General features: G+C 47.7%; 1 protein-coding gene across 1 annotated transcript in view; it reads right to left on the bottom strand.

Annotated features, from left to right (window-relative positions):
• NVL (nuclear VCP like) overlaps positions 1–17101 on the bottom strand; it is a 359132-nt gene that overhangs the window by 86192 nt on the left and 255839 nt on the right. Inside the window, exons 19-20 of the mRNA XM_069233825.1 lie at positions 6859–6965; positions 4675–4751 (exon numbers count right to left, since the gene is read on the bottom strand). Coding sequence (XP_069089926.1) covers positions 4675–4751; positions 6859–6965 — 184 coding nt within the window. The remainder of the gene's footprint in view (positions 1–4674; positions 4752–6858; positions 6966–17101) is intronic.

The following is a 17101-nucleotide window of genomic DNA, read 5'->3' as shown; positions in this document are numbered from 1 at the left end:
TAGTCCTCCCTATCCTTAAAAAAAAAAAAAAGGCTATGATGGATAGGGTCTTGCGGCCAACCAAACCTCCCCCCCCTCCCCTCGTATGACCGAAGGCCCTGCAAAGTGTGGGGTTGGTTGCTCGTCACAGGTCAGGCCTTGGGCCAACCCTGCCACTGCGCATGGCCAAAGGCCGTGAGCAGCATGCAGTTGGCTGCATGTGGGAGGTTGGATTTACGAATGATAATTAAATATTACTTTACGTTTAAAAAAAAAATCTCTAGAAATTCTCTGAAAAAACAAAGGTTAAAGTAACGTTATAACCAGGGAATTTGTCAGTGACAACATTAACGTTTTGAACTAAAAAAAAAAACACACAAATTCACCAGTTATAGTAAGCAGAACGAACTTGCGCCCCCGTCATGCACTGCTTATGACCTTGGAAGGTTATACCTTGGAAGGGTGATGCCAAAGGGCTCCACTAAGCTGAATATTATTTTTTCATTTACTAAGTGTACATACTGCCTGCAAGATGTGTACATGTGGTAGGCAGCTAAATGAGTTGTCTTCTGTTGGGTGCCCTAGAAGTTAGTCAATTGCAGGTTTGGACAGTGCCAGATGTGTCATCAGAGTTCTCTTCTTATGGGCAGTTTTGTAGCACAGATACGCAGCTTGTATTACACAACACAAGAATCACATATTATACTTCAACAAGTTTGGTAGAAGTCTGCAAGGCAGCACACACCCTGGCAGTGGGGAACTCATAGCCTAGCAGACACTAATTTGAATACTGAGATATTCAATATCACCAAGAGGCTATGACAGTGATGATAAAAGCAAGCAATACAACAAAAATCGGGAGAAGGCAAGTCTAATTTCACTTTTTGTAGGAGTAAAGTGTTTACTTCAGTTCAGGTAAAGATGTAGACTAGGTCATGGCGCATGGCCATCATTATATATGGTAGGATTAAGGAGAAAGAAAGGGGTTCTAGTAGTTGACAAATACCCTTATCGGAACATTGTTGGCTCATAATGTGAAGATTTCTCTTCACCAGGGAAATATATAAAGAAAAACATCCCCTGCCAAACTTCCAGCACTTAAAACGTGACTGCTGCTGACCCACATAATAGAAAATCTAGGTTCTTAGATAAAGTTGAAGACTAAATGGTTACTTGGTGACTATGAACGCCCTACACTGGAGGCGATTTATCCAATAGCACGAATGGTGAACTGGATCTTGAAAGGAGGAATCTGAGCATCAGCAAGCTAAAAGATGAAAGCTTTATGCAAGCTGAAAGATTCACTTGCCAAATGGGCATTTCAAATCAATTAAGCCTTGGTAAAGGCAAAGTCATATTGAAAGAAGTGACAACAATTTGAACCACAATAATAAATCCTGAAAAATCGCAGGACACAGAAGGAATTTTTTGGACTTTCAAAGTGGCAGTGCACAAGCATCTATCCAGATCATATTCTACAGGCTGGAAACAATCAACCATTTCCTGTCGAAAATATTGAAACATCTACTATAAATAGGAATTTTGTTGGCCATTCCGCCACCCATTGTTGTCACCCCCAACCATTTCATATGAAGACAGCAGAATCCAGCCATAGTGTATGTCTGTAATCAATTCCTTATGAACACGTGTGAATCAACAACAAAACCATGAATGAAGTCTCATGCAAGCATTTTAAATACGTTGGATGTGGACTGATGAAGCAATATAGAACCTTTTTTCCATAACAGCACAGATTTTAGAGTAATATAAATAAGAAGATGTAGGAAGTTGGCTCTGTATATACTATGTCAAAGTGAGAGATAGTGTGCACAGAGTCCAAGGGCTCCCCTTAGAGGTTGATAGTGGCAATAATAAATAATACTAATGCTCTATTTGTGGTAGTGTGGTCGAGCAGTAGGCTTATCAGAGAGTAGTGTTAAGCACATGTTGTACACACAAAGGCAATAAATGGGAAACCACACTCAAAGACTTAACTCCAGGCCAATAGGATTTATATAGAAAAATATTATTTTCTTAATTTATTTTAGAACCACAAGATTTAGAATTCAAGTAAATACATACATTGTAAGGTTCTTGGCATAGGTAAGTATGGAACTTTGAATGAAAACAGTAAGGTACACAGTTTTGGCAAAAATGGCAATAAGCTATTTTAAAAGTGGACACAGTGCAAAGATCAACAGTTCCTTGGGGAGGTAAATACAAGGTTAGTTTATAGCAGGTAAGCAACGCACTTACAAGTTTAGTCTCTGGGGCATAGGCAGCCCACCGTTGGAGGTTCAAGTCAACCCCAAACACCCAGCACCAGCAACACAGGGCCGGTCAGGTGCAGAGGTGAAAGAAGGGCCCAAATAACAAAGGCACCTACGGAGACTAGGGGTGCTCCGGTTCCAGTCTGCTAGCAGATAAGTACCTGCGTCATCGGGGAGCAGACCAGGGAGGTTTTGTAGAGCACTGGGGGGTCACAAACAGGCACACAAAATACACCCTCAGTGGCACAGGGGCGGCCGGGTGCAGTGAGCAAAGTAGGTGTCGGTTTTTGCGTTGAAATCAATGGAGAGACCCGGGGATCACTCTGGCGATGCAGGAAGGGCACAGGGGGGGCTTCTTGGGCCAGCCACCAACTGGGCAAGGATGAAGGCCGCCTGCTGATCACTCCTGCACTGGTAGTTGGTTCCTCTTGGGCCTGGGGGCTGCGGGTCAGTGCTTCTTCCAGGCGTTGGGTTCTTTGTTACCGGGCAGTCATGGTCAGGGGGATCCTCTGGATTCTCTCTGCAGGTGTCGCCACGGGGGTGCAGGGAGGTTGTCACAGGGTGGCCACGTCGTGGGAGTCGCCTGGGGGTCCTCGCTGCCATGTTGGTTTCACTGGACACAAGCCGGGGGCATCGGGTGCAGAGTGTTGGGGACTCACGCTTGCGGAGTGTGGCTGGAGTCCCTTTAAAGATGGTTTCTTCTTGGTTGTTTAGACAGAGCCGCTGTCCACTGGAGTTTCTTGGTCTTTGGGTTGCAGGGCAGTCCTCTGAGTCAGCAGAGGTCGCTGGTCCCGCTGGATGCGTCCCTGTAGCAGGTTCTTGGGGTCTGGAGACAGGCCGGTAGGGCTGGGGACAAAGCAGTTGTCGTCTCCGTCGTCTCTGCGGGGCTTTCAGGTCAGCAGTCCTTCTTCTTGTTTAGGTCATCCGGAAATCTGTTTTCCTGGGTTCAGGGTCGCCCCTAAATACTAAATTTAGGGGGGTGTTTAGGGCTGGCGGGCAGTAGCCAATGGCTACTGTCCCTGAGGATGGCTACACCCTCCTTGTGCCTCCTCCCTTTGGGGAGGGGGGCACATCCCTAATCCTATTGGGGGAAATCCTCCAAATCATGATGGAGGATTTTCTAAGGCAGGGGTCACCTCAGCTCAGGACATCTTAGGGGCTGTCCTGGCTGGAGGATGACTTCTCCTTGTTTTTCTCATTATCTCCTCTGGTCTGGCTGCCAAAAGTGGGGTCTGTGTCCAGGGGGTGCAGGCATCTCCACTAGCTGGAGTGCCCTGGGGCGTTGTAACACCAGGCTTGAGCCTTTGAGGTTCACTGCCAGGTGTTACAGTTCCTGCAGGGAGAGGTGTGAAGCATCTCCACCCAGGACAGGCTTTGTTCCTGGTCAAAGAGTGCACAAAGGCACTCATCCCATGTGGCCAGAAACTAGTCTGGGAGTGGCAGGCTGGCAGAGACCGGTCAGCCTAGCACTAGCAGTTGGGTTGGCATACAGGGGGCATCTCTAAGGTGCCCTCTGTGTGTATTTTTCAATAAGTCCCACACTGGCATCAGTGTGGGTTTATTGTGCTGAGACGTTTGATACCAAACTTCCCAGTAGTCAGTGTAGCCATTATGTACCTGTGGAGTTTGTGTTTGACAAACGCCCAGACCATATACTCTTTATGGCTATCCTGCACTTACAATGTCTAAGAATTGGCTTAGACACTGTAGGGGCATAGTGCTCATGCAGCTATGCCCTCACCTGTGGTATAGTGCACCCTGCCTTAGGGCTGTAAGGCCCGCTAGAGGGGTGACTTACCTATGCCACAGGCAGTGGTTTGTGGGTATGGCACTCTGAGGGGAGTGCCATGTTGACGTAGTCTTTTTCTCCCCACCAAAACACACAAGCTGTGAGGCAGTTTGCATGTGCTGTGTTAGGGGTCCCTAGGGTGGCATAATACATGCTGCAGCCCTTAGAGACATTCCCTGGCCACAGGGCCCTTGGTACCAGGGGTACCATTTACCAGGGACTTATCTGTGTGCCAGGGCTGTGCCAATTGTGGAGACAAAGGTACAGTTTTAGGGAAAGAACACTGGTGCTGGGGCCTAGTTAGCATGGTCCCAGCACACTTTCAATCATAACTGGCATCAACAAAAGGCAAAAAGGTAGGGTGTGACCACACCAACAGTGGCATTTTCCTGCAGAAGACTAAATAGAATAAACCCTATGACTTACATGCTGGCAACATACGTGGTTACAACATCATTACTTAACATGATAAACCCTATTATTAGGTTCTAAGCAGCAACCAACGGGATGACCACATATACCACTAAAGTGTTTAGTAAGGTGATTCTCAAAAGCCCAAGATGGCCGCCTCAAACTTTGCAAAGTGAGAGACATTAGAAAAAAAATAAAAATTTGGAAGCCAAAAGGCAAACTCACGTATAGCAATCACAACGTGTGTCCTGAGCAATCTGTTCCAGACTTACATCAGCTTCCAGAGGGGGTCGCGTGCCACCCTAGCGAGAGAAGGAAGAAAAAAAAAAGCTCAAAATACCAAAGCTGCAACGCTATTAAGTATAATGAATTTTATAAATAACATGTATCTAAAATCAACCTCATTGAAGGATCAAATCTAGCTCTCTGGTATATTTAACAATAAAAAGCCAACAAACGAGGCCATACCAGTGGCGCTCTACTTTTTCTTTGGGGAACATTGATACAATTTGAATTCCATATACTAATCCATTTCGGCAGTGCCTTGCATTCATCAATGAGGGTAAGAGCTTGTGGCTCTGCTTCAGCTGCTCACAACCAGTGACACAGTGATTTGTTTTAATAGTGTGTGCACCGGTGGTTCTGTTGAAAGTAAATCCCACTTCTCATTTTAATCTCTCCCTTATCAAAGACCCTTCTAAATTAGCTCTAATCTACTTCTTGGACTCCAACCAGTCCAGAACAGAGCTCAGTTTTCATACTAGTTTTTCCAAACTTCTCTGAATATAGACCAACTTCCACTGGCTCAGAGCCTTTTTCAGTTGTGAAATCAAATCATGTTGCAGCAAAAGACCCTTCACACCTCTGTCCAAGTGCACTTTCCATCAAGTGAGTCCAGAAATCATCTAAGACCCTGCAAACGCCAGGACTACATTTCTTCCGGAAATCTTCCATTTATAACATAAAAACAAGTATTCCTGTTCGTTAATTTTGTAACAATGTAAGAAGTTGTTTCATTTGTCACAAACATCGTATACACTTCACAAAAAGTAATTGTTTGAAAAATGACATACAAAACATGTAGTGAAGAAACTACAAGACTTAGAATCCCACACCTAGTGTTCGAGATCACTAGGTGTGAGGCATTTGCTTGGTCGCCGTGTGTTGTCAGTGTTTACGTCCATATAGTGCTTCATTAGCCTGGTGAGGTCACAAAGCTCTCTGATCAAAGGGTCCCGGGTGTGACACACCCAGATAGGAGGCTTTCTGTTTCCTCAGACCCCACATTGAAACTTACTACAAGGATACACAAAGGTGAAGATGTTGCTTCCTGCATTTAGGAGTGCTTTATAAAGTTGCCTTATGCAGTTATATTTTCACAGTAGCACCCGGTCCCTAATCCACATAATCTTCCAGCTAGAAAAAGAAATAAATGTACATCTAACATACTCTGTGAAAAAAAGCCTATCAGGTTTGACTAGTAGTCATCACCACATCACCTTAAATTTGTCAAACCAAGTCTAGTGAGCGATGTAACTAGGTACAGCGTTTCTAAGCAATACTACTGTGTTGCTCAATAAATAATTAGAATTATAGATACAAGGTCAGGGGACACACAATAAACTAATTCATAATGAGGGTTTTTGTGATAAATGTTGCATTGACCGCACTTCGACAGCGCTTCGGAGAGGTCGGTTTCTTGTATTCTGCTGTAGCTCAGACGCAAGTTTACTGACGCACAGAAGGAGAAGTCTGCAAAACATTTCCAATGCTTCTAGCAGGTCTGGAGTAAATACAAACCATCAAAATTGCTAATATGGTGCAAGTATGTTTTCCAACACTTAAAAAAATAAGAGCGCTACAGAGGACTTTCACACACAATGGACGAAGGATGAATCTAACGTGGTCATCAGGGGCAGAGGTTGAGGCCCATTCGCTCAGAGGCAGAGAGAAAAAGAGCCCAAAATGTTGATAATGGCTACTATAGTGTTACTGTTGGCGAAGTACTTTATGCTATCAATGTTCTGTGAAGTCCGAGCCTGATGAGGATCGTGTGAGTAGATGAAGGATTTATTGTTTGAGAAACTTCTGACACAGCTTCAGGTCTTTGCACTACTGGCAGTGGTATCCAACAGAGATGGCCATGGGAGACTGCTTGACATAACGTCAACCTGACAACACCCTCTTCAAAACTAGTGAAGTATTTCGTGTAGAAAAAGGAAGGGTTATGAATCAAATGTTAGAGAATAAAAAGAGACATTTAGAAGAATCCCACATGTTGCTAAACTCTCCTAAACTCCTGCCATATGCATTTTGCTACGTCCAATGTGCCCACTAACAGCAGGTGACCTTTAGGAACTTAAGAACTGCTGGTACAGCAAAAACATAAAACATTCCACATGTACTCACTTTTGTGATGGTCCTCAGAATGGCATAACGATCCATGGGAGGCGGCAATCCCACATACAGAGTTTTATCCAGTCTCCCCGGACGCAAGATTGCTGGGTCAATTATATCTAATAGCAAGACAAAAGAAGCACAAATTAGAAATGAAGAAAAAAACACTTCAAAAGAGAGGAAACTTTGTCAAACATTCTACTAAAAGACAATGACGGACGCATCTATGTCAAAGGATTTGCATTCATTTAACAATTTCAATCAAACTATTTCCTGAAAATACTCAACAGCAATGTGTAATTTTATAAAATATCTATTGGTCCACGGGGAAAGGGCGTGGGAGTTCCCCACACTCATCTTCTATTTAGGTCGTTGTTTGGTCGTCAAAGTTGTATTTACACAGCTAAACATAATGAATGCAAACACACAATATCACTCATATAAAACAAATAACACTCACTCGAGGCAACGGTCGAGAGGAGCCAAATGAGCTCTTTGGATTGGTCAATGCCTCATGTTTAATTATAGGTACATTAAGAATTAAGTACACATGAATTTTTAATCCCAGGTGCATGATTATAGCGCTAAGGACACGTTTGACTCTGTATCTGTGTTTAAAACTAGTTTCTAGGCTAGATGGCTTGACCCAGGCATAGACAGGAATGCATCATAATACCAAGTAAATATTAATAGTGATTTAAACTGCAGATTATTTGGTGGGAGCACAAGGACACGGGGCTCTTCATTTTCCTTCCATATGTATTTACATTTGTTTGGAAAGGGCTCCCTGCCTTGATTTCGCTTGGGATAGTCACCCATGTCATTTCAGAATGGCAGGCTAGCAAGGCGTATTCCATTGCCTTAATCCCGTCCATGTCTCTTTGCCTGAATGATGAGGCAGCGTCCACTTTGTTTTTAAACCTCATTAAGGGTTTTAAGTTGGTAGACGGACAGGAAGGGTCGACATCATTTCTCTACTCCAGGCTCACCCACAGCCCACCAGACCAGCAAGGTAAGGACTAGAGTGGGCAACTGAGAAAAAATATATAAGAGCTTAACCATCTCTTGGTTCTGATCAAATACTCCAGGAGAAAGGTGATGTATCCGCGCTTCAATTTGACATCACCCGATTTCCAGGTCTATCCAGGTCTATAAAGAGGAAGGAGGCAGAAACTGAGCTGAGACCTTTTCTACCAGACTTTACTGACAGTCTTTGATCCTTAGCATTAAACAGTCCAGTGTGCCATGTGACCCATCACAGTGACCAACGGATTTGCCAGAAGTTCTACTTCTAGAAGAAAGGAAATCAAACTTATTTTGCACTTATCCAACTTCATCCACAGACCTCTCTTCTGCAGGAATCAGCACAGTGTTTGAAATATGAGGACAAATGCAAGATTTATATTTCTGTTCACTGACAATCTATTTTTTGGTATTTTGTCTCAGATATATGGGGATCGATTTTTCATAATCTTATTGAACTGTCAGAAAACATATCATCAAACGATAACATGACTATAAAGTAGGAAACATACTAAACATTTATGTGTAGACAGGGTCATCAGTGTCTCTCAAATAGGCATGAATGAGCTTGATGAGTGAACTCCCGAACAGACCTAATGAGGAACATCCAGAATGGGTTTAACATTAACATCCTGAATAGGTTCAACAATGAACATCCTGAATAAGTTTGACAGGGGACCACTTGAACAGGTTCAACCATGGAGCCTCTGAATGGGTCCAATCAGGTCTGTTCTGAATAGATTTAATGAAGGCTTTCTTCAAAAGATTTAGCAGGGCTTCCTGAACAGGCTTGACCAGGGATCTCCTGACCAGGTTCAACCAGGGATCTCCTGACCAGGTTCAACCAGGAATCTCCGAAAGAGGTTCAGCCAGGGACTTCCAAACAGGTTCGGCCAGGGACTTCCAAACAAGATTAGCCAGGGAGCTACAAACAAGATTAGCCAGGGAGCTACAAACAAGATTAGCCAAGGACTTCCTGAACAGGTTCAGCCAGGGATCTCCTGAACAGGTTCAGCCAGGGATCTCCTGAACAGGTTCAGCCAGGGATCTCCTGAACAGGTTCAGAAAGGGAGTTACAAACAGGTACAGCCAGGGAGTTACAAACAGGATTAGCCAAGGAGTTACAAACAAGATTAGCCAGGGATCTCCTGAACAGGTTCAGCCAGGGATCTCCTGAACAGGTTCAGCCAGGGATCTCCTGAACAGGTTCAGCCAGGGATCTCCTGAACAGGTTCAGCCAGGGATCTCCTGAACAGGTTCAGCCAGGGATCTCCTGAACAGGGTAAGCTAGGGACTTCCTGAACAGGTTCAGCAAGGGAGTTACAAACAGGATTAGCCAAGGAGTTACAAACAGGATTAGCCAAGGAGTTACAAACAGGATTAGCCAAGGAGTTACAAACAGGATTAGCCAAGGAGTTACAAACAGGATTAGCCAAGGAGTTACAAACAGGATTAGCCAGGGACTTCCTGAACATGTACAGCCAGGGACTTCCTGAACATGTACAGCCAGGGACTTCCTGAACATGTACAGCCAGGGACTTCCTGAACATGTTCAGCCAGGGACTTCCTGAACATGTTCAGCCAAGGACTTCCTGAACAGGTTCAGCCAAGGACTTCCTGAACAGGTTCAGCCGGGGCCTTACCAACAGGTTCAGCCGGGGCCTAACCAACAGGTTCAGCCGGGGCCTTACCAACAGGTTCAGCCGGGGCCTTACCAACAGGTTCAGCCGGGGCCTTACCAACAGGTTCAGCCGGGGCCTTACCAACAGGTTCAGCCGGGGCCTTACCAACAGGTTCAGCCGGGGCCTTACCAACAGGTTCAGCCGGGGCCTTACCAACAGGTTCAGCCGGGGCCTTACCAACAGGTTCAGCCGGGGCCTTACCAACAGGTTCAGCCGGGGCCTTACCAACAGGTTCAGCCGGGGCCTTACCAACAGGTTCAGCCGGGGCCTTACCAACAGGTTCAGCCGGGGCCTTACCAACAGGTTCAGCCGGGGCCTTACCAACAGGTTCAGCCAGGGCCTTACCAACAGGTTCAGCCAGGGCCTTACCAACAGGTTCAGCCAGGGCTTTACGAACAGGTTCAGCCACGGCTTTACGAACAGGTTCAGCCAGGGCCTTACGAACAGGTTCAGCCAGGGCCTTACGAACAGGTTCAGCCAGGGCCTTACGAACAGGTTCAGCCAGGGCCTTACGAACAGGTTCAGCCAGGGCCTTACGAACAGGTTCAGCCAGGGCCTTACGAACAGGTTCAGCCACGGCTTTACGAACAGGTTCAGCCAAGGACTTAGGAACAGATTCAGCCAGCCAGGGACTTACAAACAGGTTCAGCCAGCCAGGGACTTACGAACAGGCTCAATCAGGTGCAACAAGATCCAGCCAGAAAAGGTTTAGTGGGGGTTCTCTTCAATAGATGAACAGGGACCTCCTGAATAGCTTAATCAGGGACCTGCTGAACAAGTTATGTAACTTCAGTAACGCTATTTCTGGGACAGACTACCTAACCGCAGATTCCTTACCGTAGAATATTCCCCAGACATCAGACTGGATCAGAAAATCTTGACCAGTGCCTCTACACGTCGTAGGGCTCCGCATCGGCATGACTGCGCTGGAAGAGACATTGCTGTGTCTATATAGGCGCCATCCCAGCGTCCTGACATCAGTATTTCTCGTGACTAGTTTGTCCCCAAAAATGAGAAGCCATGTAAAAAACAATGTTTGACCAGTGTGCAGTATCTCATGGGTTCTTTAAAAATTATAATAGATATCCAGGCAATACCTCACTGGTGGTGGGTATGAAAACTGGCTTAGACCAAAAGGTCATGGAGGACTGAATGGGCATTTCACTATGGATCTGACTGTCCAAACAGTACTGCTCCGTGAACGCATGGAGGGACACCCAAATGGCAGCCTGACAGATATCCAGGACAAGTATCCCACACACTTATGCAGTAGTGGTGTCTTCTGCCCTGGTTATGGGAGCCTGCAAGCTCTCAGGGGGCTGTTTCTTTCCCAGTGCCTAGCATATCTTTTTGCAGAGCATAATCCATCAGGAAATGACCTGCTTCAGCACGGCTTTGACCTCCTTCGCTCTGGTGAACCCAATCAAGAGCTGACTGTCCACCCAATGGTCTTTGTTACGATCAATATAGACAGATACAGCTCTTTTAGGATCCAAATGATGGAGTCTCTCCTCCTTCTTGGACAGATGAGGTGGAGCGTAGAAGGCAGGCAAAGTAATTCTTTGGCCAATGTGAAAAGGGGTGACTACCTTCGGAAGGAAAGAGGCATGCATCTGAAGAACCATCTTGTCATGGAAAAAGTTGGTGTATGGAGGCTGGACTGAATGAGCCTAATGGTTACTGACCCTCCTGGGTGATATAATGGCCACCACGAATGCTGTTTTCATAGTCAAGAGCCCCAGAGGGCAGCTAAGCAGGGGATAGAATGGAGATGGAAGGGAAAAGGGAGAACACAGAAGAAAAGTAAGGCCCAAACTGAGGTCCCATTGGGGCATCACAAGAGGAGCAGGTGGGAACAAATGATGCAAACCTTTTAAAAATGTTGCAACGGATGACTTAAAGAAGGAGGGTTTATCCAGCAGCAGCTAGAAAGCTGAGATGGCAGGTAAATAACCTTTAACGGTGCCCAGAGCAAGGCCTTGCAAGACTAAAGAAAAAACAAACAACAAAACCACCACCAGAGGTACAAAAAAGGGTGTCCGCATGGTGTGAGGAGCACCAAGCCACAAACTTATCCCAAAAGATGGTGTAGACAGATTTACTAGAGGGACGCCTGGCTCCTAAAATTGTATCACAAACTTTGGGAGGAACATAAAAAATTCTCAACCGTTTATGCTAAATCTCCATGCATGAAGGTGGAGCATGTGCAGGTTTGGATGCAGAACCTTGCCCTGTTGCTGTGATAGGTGATCCTCCCAAAGAGGCAGCCTGACAGGAGCACATATGCTCAGGAGTTCTGGATACCAGACTCTCAGTGCCCAATCCGGAGTCACCAGGGTGACTTGGGCCTGAGAGTGCCAGATCTTTTTGAGAACTTGGGGCAGTATTGGTATCAGCAGAAAGGCATACAGGAGTTCCACTCGAGACTGAATGAGCACCATGTCACAGGACCCACAACACTACACCACCATGTTTGTTGCAGTGGTGCCTTTCATGAACACCAGAACCAGCTTTCCTTTGGTGGAGTGAAGGAAGGCGTCAACGCTAAGGAAATCGCTCTCAAAACTAACCAACTGATGTGGAAGTGAGACTCTGCTGGAGACCATATTCTTCTGCTCTCCAACTGTCACAGATGGCTGCCCCAGCCCAGGAGTGCTGCATGTGTCACTGGGTCTCTGGGTGGGAAAGGGAGAGGAGTTTCCCATTGGCCCAAATAGGTTTCCTCAGCCACCACTGCAGATCTTTCACAGTTCCCTCTGATATCTGTAGCAGGTTGGAGAGATTCCCCCGATGCTCTGCCCACAGGCACTTCAGATCCCACTACAAAGCCAGCGTATGCCAGCCGGCTTGTTTTACCAGCAGGATGCAGATCATCAGACCCAGCATCCTCAGAGTCAGTCTCACGGAAATCCAGGATAGACACTGAAACATCAGAATCACAGCCTGAATATCCTGTATTCGCCACTCTGGAGGGTAGGCATGGAACTGCACTGTGGCCAAAATGACTCAAATGAAAGGGAGCGACTAAGAGGGAGTGAGGTGTGACTTTGCAATGTTGATAGGGAAACCCAGCGAATGACGGAGATTTGTTGTACTCTGGAGGTGGGTGACGACTTCCTGGGTGAGTCAGTTTTTCAACAGCCAGTTGCCGAGGTAGAAGACTGACACCCCAAACCTGAGCCGATGGACTGCAAACACAATCAATACTTTCATGAACATCGGAGGGCCACTGGTGAGGGCAAAGGGGAGCACAGCAAACTGGAAATGCTCATAGCCCACCATGAACCACAGGTAACACTTGTAGGTGGGTAGGACATGCATGTGAAAATACACGCCCTGAATGTCCAGGGCTAATATCAAGTTTCCATGGCAGACAGAAGTAGATGAGGGCACAGTTCTAGTATAAGACAGAGGCCTCCGTCCTCCATCAGCAGCAGGAAGTAGCAGGAATAACAACCACACCCTTCTTCTGATGCAGGCACCCTCTCAATGGCGAATAGAGCCTGCACTTCCTGACATAGCATGATCTGCCGTCATCCATCCGTGGGATGGTTGGAGGGGTGGAGGTGTTGCCAAAAATGGCAGGGTGTACCCCTTCTGGATGACCTGAGGCACCCGCTTGTTGGATGTTATTGCCAGCGTTTGGGCAAGGTGGTGCCTAATTCAGCCACCAACGGATGGCTCTGCTAGATTGAAGGAACACTAAAGAGGTTTTGAGGCTGAAGCAGCTGGAGGGGCAGGGGACTGGACAGTACGCTGGAAACTGGCTCCAACGTAATGTCTGGGCTCGGCGACCCCATCCTCGAAAGCGCTGGGCAGGCTGCTGGACTGGGTATGGCTGGTATTGCAGGTGCCGAAAATACCTCTTCTGCGTTCAGTCAAAAGAACTGCTGCTGTGGACAGGTTGATAGGGAAAGGCCAAGAGATCTGGCTGTGATTCTGCTCTTGCTAAAGTGCTGGAGTGCCACATCAGGCTTGTCATCAAAGAGGCGAGAGCCACATGAGGGCGTGTCAATCAACAAAGAATGGACATCTGCTGAGAAACCAGTGGACTGTAACCAGTTGTGGTGACGAAGGACTATGGTAGAACACCTAGTTCTATCCAGGGAGTCTGTGGTGTCTAGTTCGCACCAGATGGAGACTTTTGCTGCATTTCTGCAATCCAACAGTGCTTGACTGAGGATGGCGTTGCCTTCATTGGCCAGCATGGGAAGCAGCTGCACAACTGAACCCCACACTGATTGGGAATAGCGGCCCAAGAGGAATGAGGTGTTCATCGACTGCAGGGCAAGGCTGGTGGAAGAAAAAATGAGCTTTCCAAAAGGTGTCCAGCCTCTTGGATTCCCTATCCGGTACCATGGTATGGATTAAGCTTAGGTTTACCTTTGCTGTTGAGGCTTGCACCACCAGGTTCTGAAGGAAGATGTTATGGGAAAGGAAGGCTGGGTCTCCTGGGGCAGGACGGTGCAGACGGGCAATCTTTTGGTGCTGAGGAGCCTCTGTGCAGGGTTTGCCCAAACCCCCATGAGCATGTTCGAAAGGACTTTGTTAAAAAGAAGCAAGGGTTCAGATGTCCCAGGTTGAAGCACCCCAGTTAAGATGTTAGTTTTGACACCTGGCAGCTGAAGATAGAGGACCTACGCTTCCCTGTGCATAATGGTGGCAAAGGATGCGCCTTCCTACGAAACCTGGCCCAGAGGTAAAAACATGCATGTGTCTGGGAGGCATCCAGGCCACTGGCATCACCCAGCTCCTCATACCAGTTTATCGTCATCAGGGTCATCCAGGGGACCATTCACCTCCTCTCCATCACCTCCTTTGGGAAGGTAGGATTAGTGGGAAAGTCCTGGGGATAGGATGGCCTTGACAGCACTGGCAGTGACTTTGGGTGGCCCCAGGTGGAGATCAATATTGGGAATTATATGTTGTTTTGTTACAGGCATTTGTAAAGCGCACAAAACCCAAGGGTATCAAGGCCCTATCAGGGACCTGCATAGAATGGAATAACAATTGACTTGTCCTCGAGCGTCGCCACCAGTGCCTGGAAAGATGGAGCCAGGCTGGTGGAGGCATTCATGTTGCCGTCTGTTCGGTTTCGGGAGCGAATCCACAGGGCCAGGCTGGCTTCGAGGGAGAATCAACCAATGGTAGTCCAACAGGGCCACCTCCAGGCTCTGTGGTGCCCGAAGGCCCTCCACAGGGAGTTGTGGCCCAAAGATGGCATGCATGGTGTCATAAAAGTCTTTCAGTTGTATGGGCATCACTCCGGCTCTGGGAAACTAGGGCAGTGCGGAGTGAGCCCTGATGCCAGCTCTGCAGTTGGAGTGTGGAGAGAGAAACAGAAGCATGGTGCTTGGAGGGTGAGGTTGGAGAATGCTTCAACTTGTTTGTCTGGGGCTTGTTCAACTTAACCGACTTGGAGGAAGATGTCTAAGCGTGATGACCACAGTCTGCGTGAACAGATTTGAGAATGGCCCTGGGAGTAGCCCGAGAACAGCACAGAAAGTGGCATGGAGCCTTCTTCTGTCACACCACCAGGAGCTTCATCATCCACTTGCGAATCGCCTGGCGGTGCATCAGCTAGCACTTAGCCCAGGCCTGGAATGATGACTCAACCCCAGGCACCATAGACAGACAATTGGGTATCAGAAAACGACATCCGTTGGTGACATTCCCCACAAGGTTTAAACCAAATAGGCTTAGAGGGGAACATATTCCTCAATCAATCAATCCGTTTTTGTAAAGCGTGGCTACTCACCTGTGAGGGTCTCAAGGCGCAGGGGGTGCCTCATCCTAAAGATGGGGAGCAACGGGCTTTGTCTGAGGTGCAGGGGGAGGTTGTTCCAGCTCTTTGCTGCAATGTAGGGTAAGGTGGTTTTGCGGATGCAAGAGATGGTGGCCAGGGCCATCTGAGCGGAGGGATCTGGTGGCGGTGTGAAAGGAGACGAAGTGGTTTTGGTAGGCTAGTCCTGCGTTGTGTGTGGCCTTGTACGTGTGGGTGAGTAGCTTAAAGGTGATTCACTTCTCAACCGGTAGCCAGTGGAGGGTCATCAGGTGTTGGGAGATGTGTTCTCGGCATGGGAGGTCCAGAATGAGTCTGGCAGCGGTGTTCTGGATGAGTTGTAGTTTTTTGATGTTTCTAGTTGAGGTGCTGGTATATACGGTACTGCCGTAGTCGAGCTTGCTTGTGACTAAGGCATGGGTGACTGTCCTGCGATACATCTGAAGATCTTCAGAAGTTTGAGGAGTGTGTGCCAGCAGGAGGAGTCTACTGAGTTTACCTGGTGGGTCATGAATAGAGAGGAGTCGAGGATAATGCCTACATAGGCGTGCTCAGTCAGTGCAGGGGAGGCACTGAGGGAGGTGGGCCACAAGGAGTTGTCCCAAGCTGAGGTGGCATTTCCAAAGATGGAGAGCTCAGTCTTGTCGGAGTTGAGCTTGAGGCAGCTTTCTCTCATCCAGGTGGCGACGGCTTCCATTCCTGAGAGGAAGTTCCTTTTGGCCGTGTCCGGGTCTTCGGTGAGGGAAATTATGAGTTGTGCGTCATTGGCATATGACACGATGTTCATACCGTGGCTTCTGACGATGGCTGCGAGAAGGGCCATGTATATGTTGAACAGTGTCAGACTTAGTGAGGATCCTTGGGGGACTCTGCAGTTGACACCTGTGGGTCTGGATGCGTAGGGTGGGAGTCTGACCCTCTGCGTCCTCCTGGAGAGGAAGGAGTGGATCCATTCCAGGGCTCTTCCGTGGATTCCTATGTCGTGGAGTCTGGTGCGTAGAGTGCTGTGGGAGCCTGTGTTGAAATCTGCAGCGCTGCAGTGTGGCCGCGGCCTAGGAGTAATCGGATGTCGTCAGGGGCTGTCAGGAGAGCTGTCTCCATGATGTAGTTGCTGCAGAAGCCAGGACTGGGAGCTGCCAGGGAGTTGTTTGCCTCAATGAAATTCCGTAGTTGATTGCTTTCTCCAGTACTTCGGCGGGGTAAGGCAGCAGCGACATGGGACGGAAATTATTTAGTTCTGATGGGTAGGCTAAAGGTTTCCTCAGGAGTGGGCGTATTTCGGCGTGTTTCCAGTCCTTGGGGAAGGTGCCAGTGTTGATGGAGCAGTTGATTGTGTTCCGGAGCTCGGAAGTGATGAATGTGCTGGCTCTGATGTATATGTGGTGTGGGGGCTCCGGAGTGAGTGCTGTCCATGATGCTGACTATTTACTCTGTGGTGAGCATGGACCAGCTGTGGATGGTCTGGGTGGGTTCTTGGGGTGGTGGGGTCGGTCACAGGTTCCAGTGCCAGGATCTTCCAGGAGGAAGCTGTCGTAGATGTCCTGGATCTTGCGGTGGAAGAAGGTGGCAAGTTTGTTGCAGAGGTCCTGTGACAGGAGGGTGCTGGTGGCTTCGGAGGGGGGATCTGTGAACTCGTTGATGACTAAGAAGAGTTCCTTAGAGCTGTGTGTGGAGGAGTTTATGCGCTCCCGGAGTGCGTCCTTCCTTGCGTTCTTGATTTTTCGGCAGTGGGCGGCAGTTGCGGCTCTGAAGGAGGCAAGGTGTTCGC

This window comes from Pleurodeles waltl, chromosome 5 (assembly GCF_031143425.1).
Source record: "Pleurodeles waltl isolate 20211129_DDA chromosome 5, aPleWal1.hap1.20221129, whole genome shotgun sequence".
NCBI classification, from domain to species: Eukaryota; Metazoa; Chordata; class Amphibia; order Caudata; family Salamandridae; genus Pleurodeles; species Pleurodeles waltl.
The sequence above is the reverse complement of the archived record's forward strand: the minus strand, read 5'-3'. Positions and strand labels throughout refer to the sequence as shown.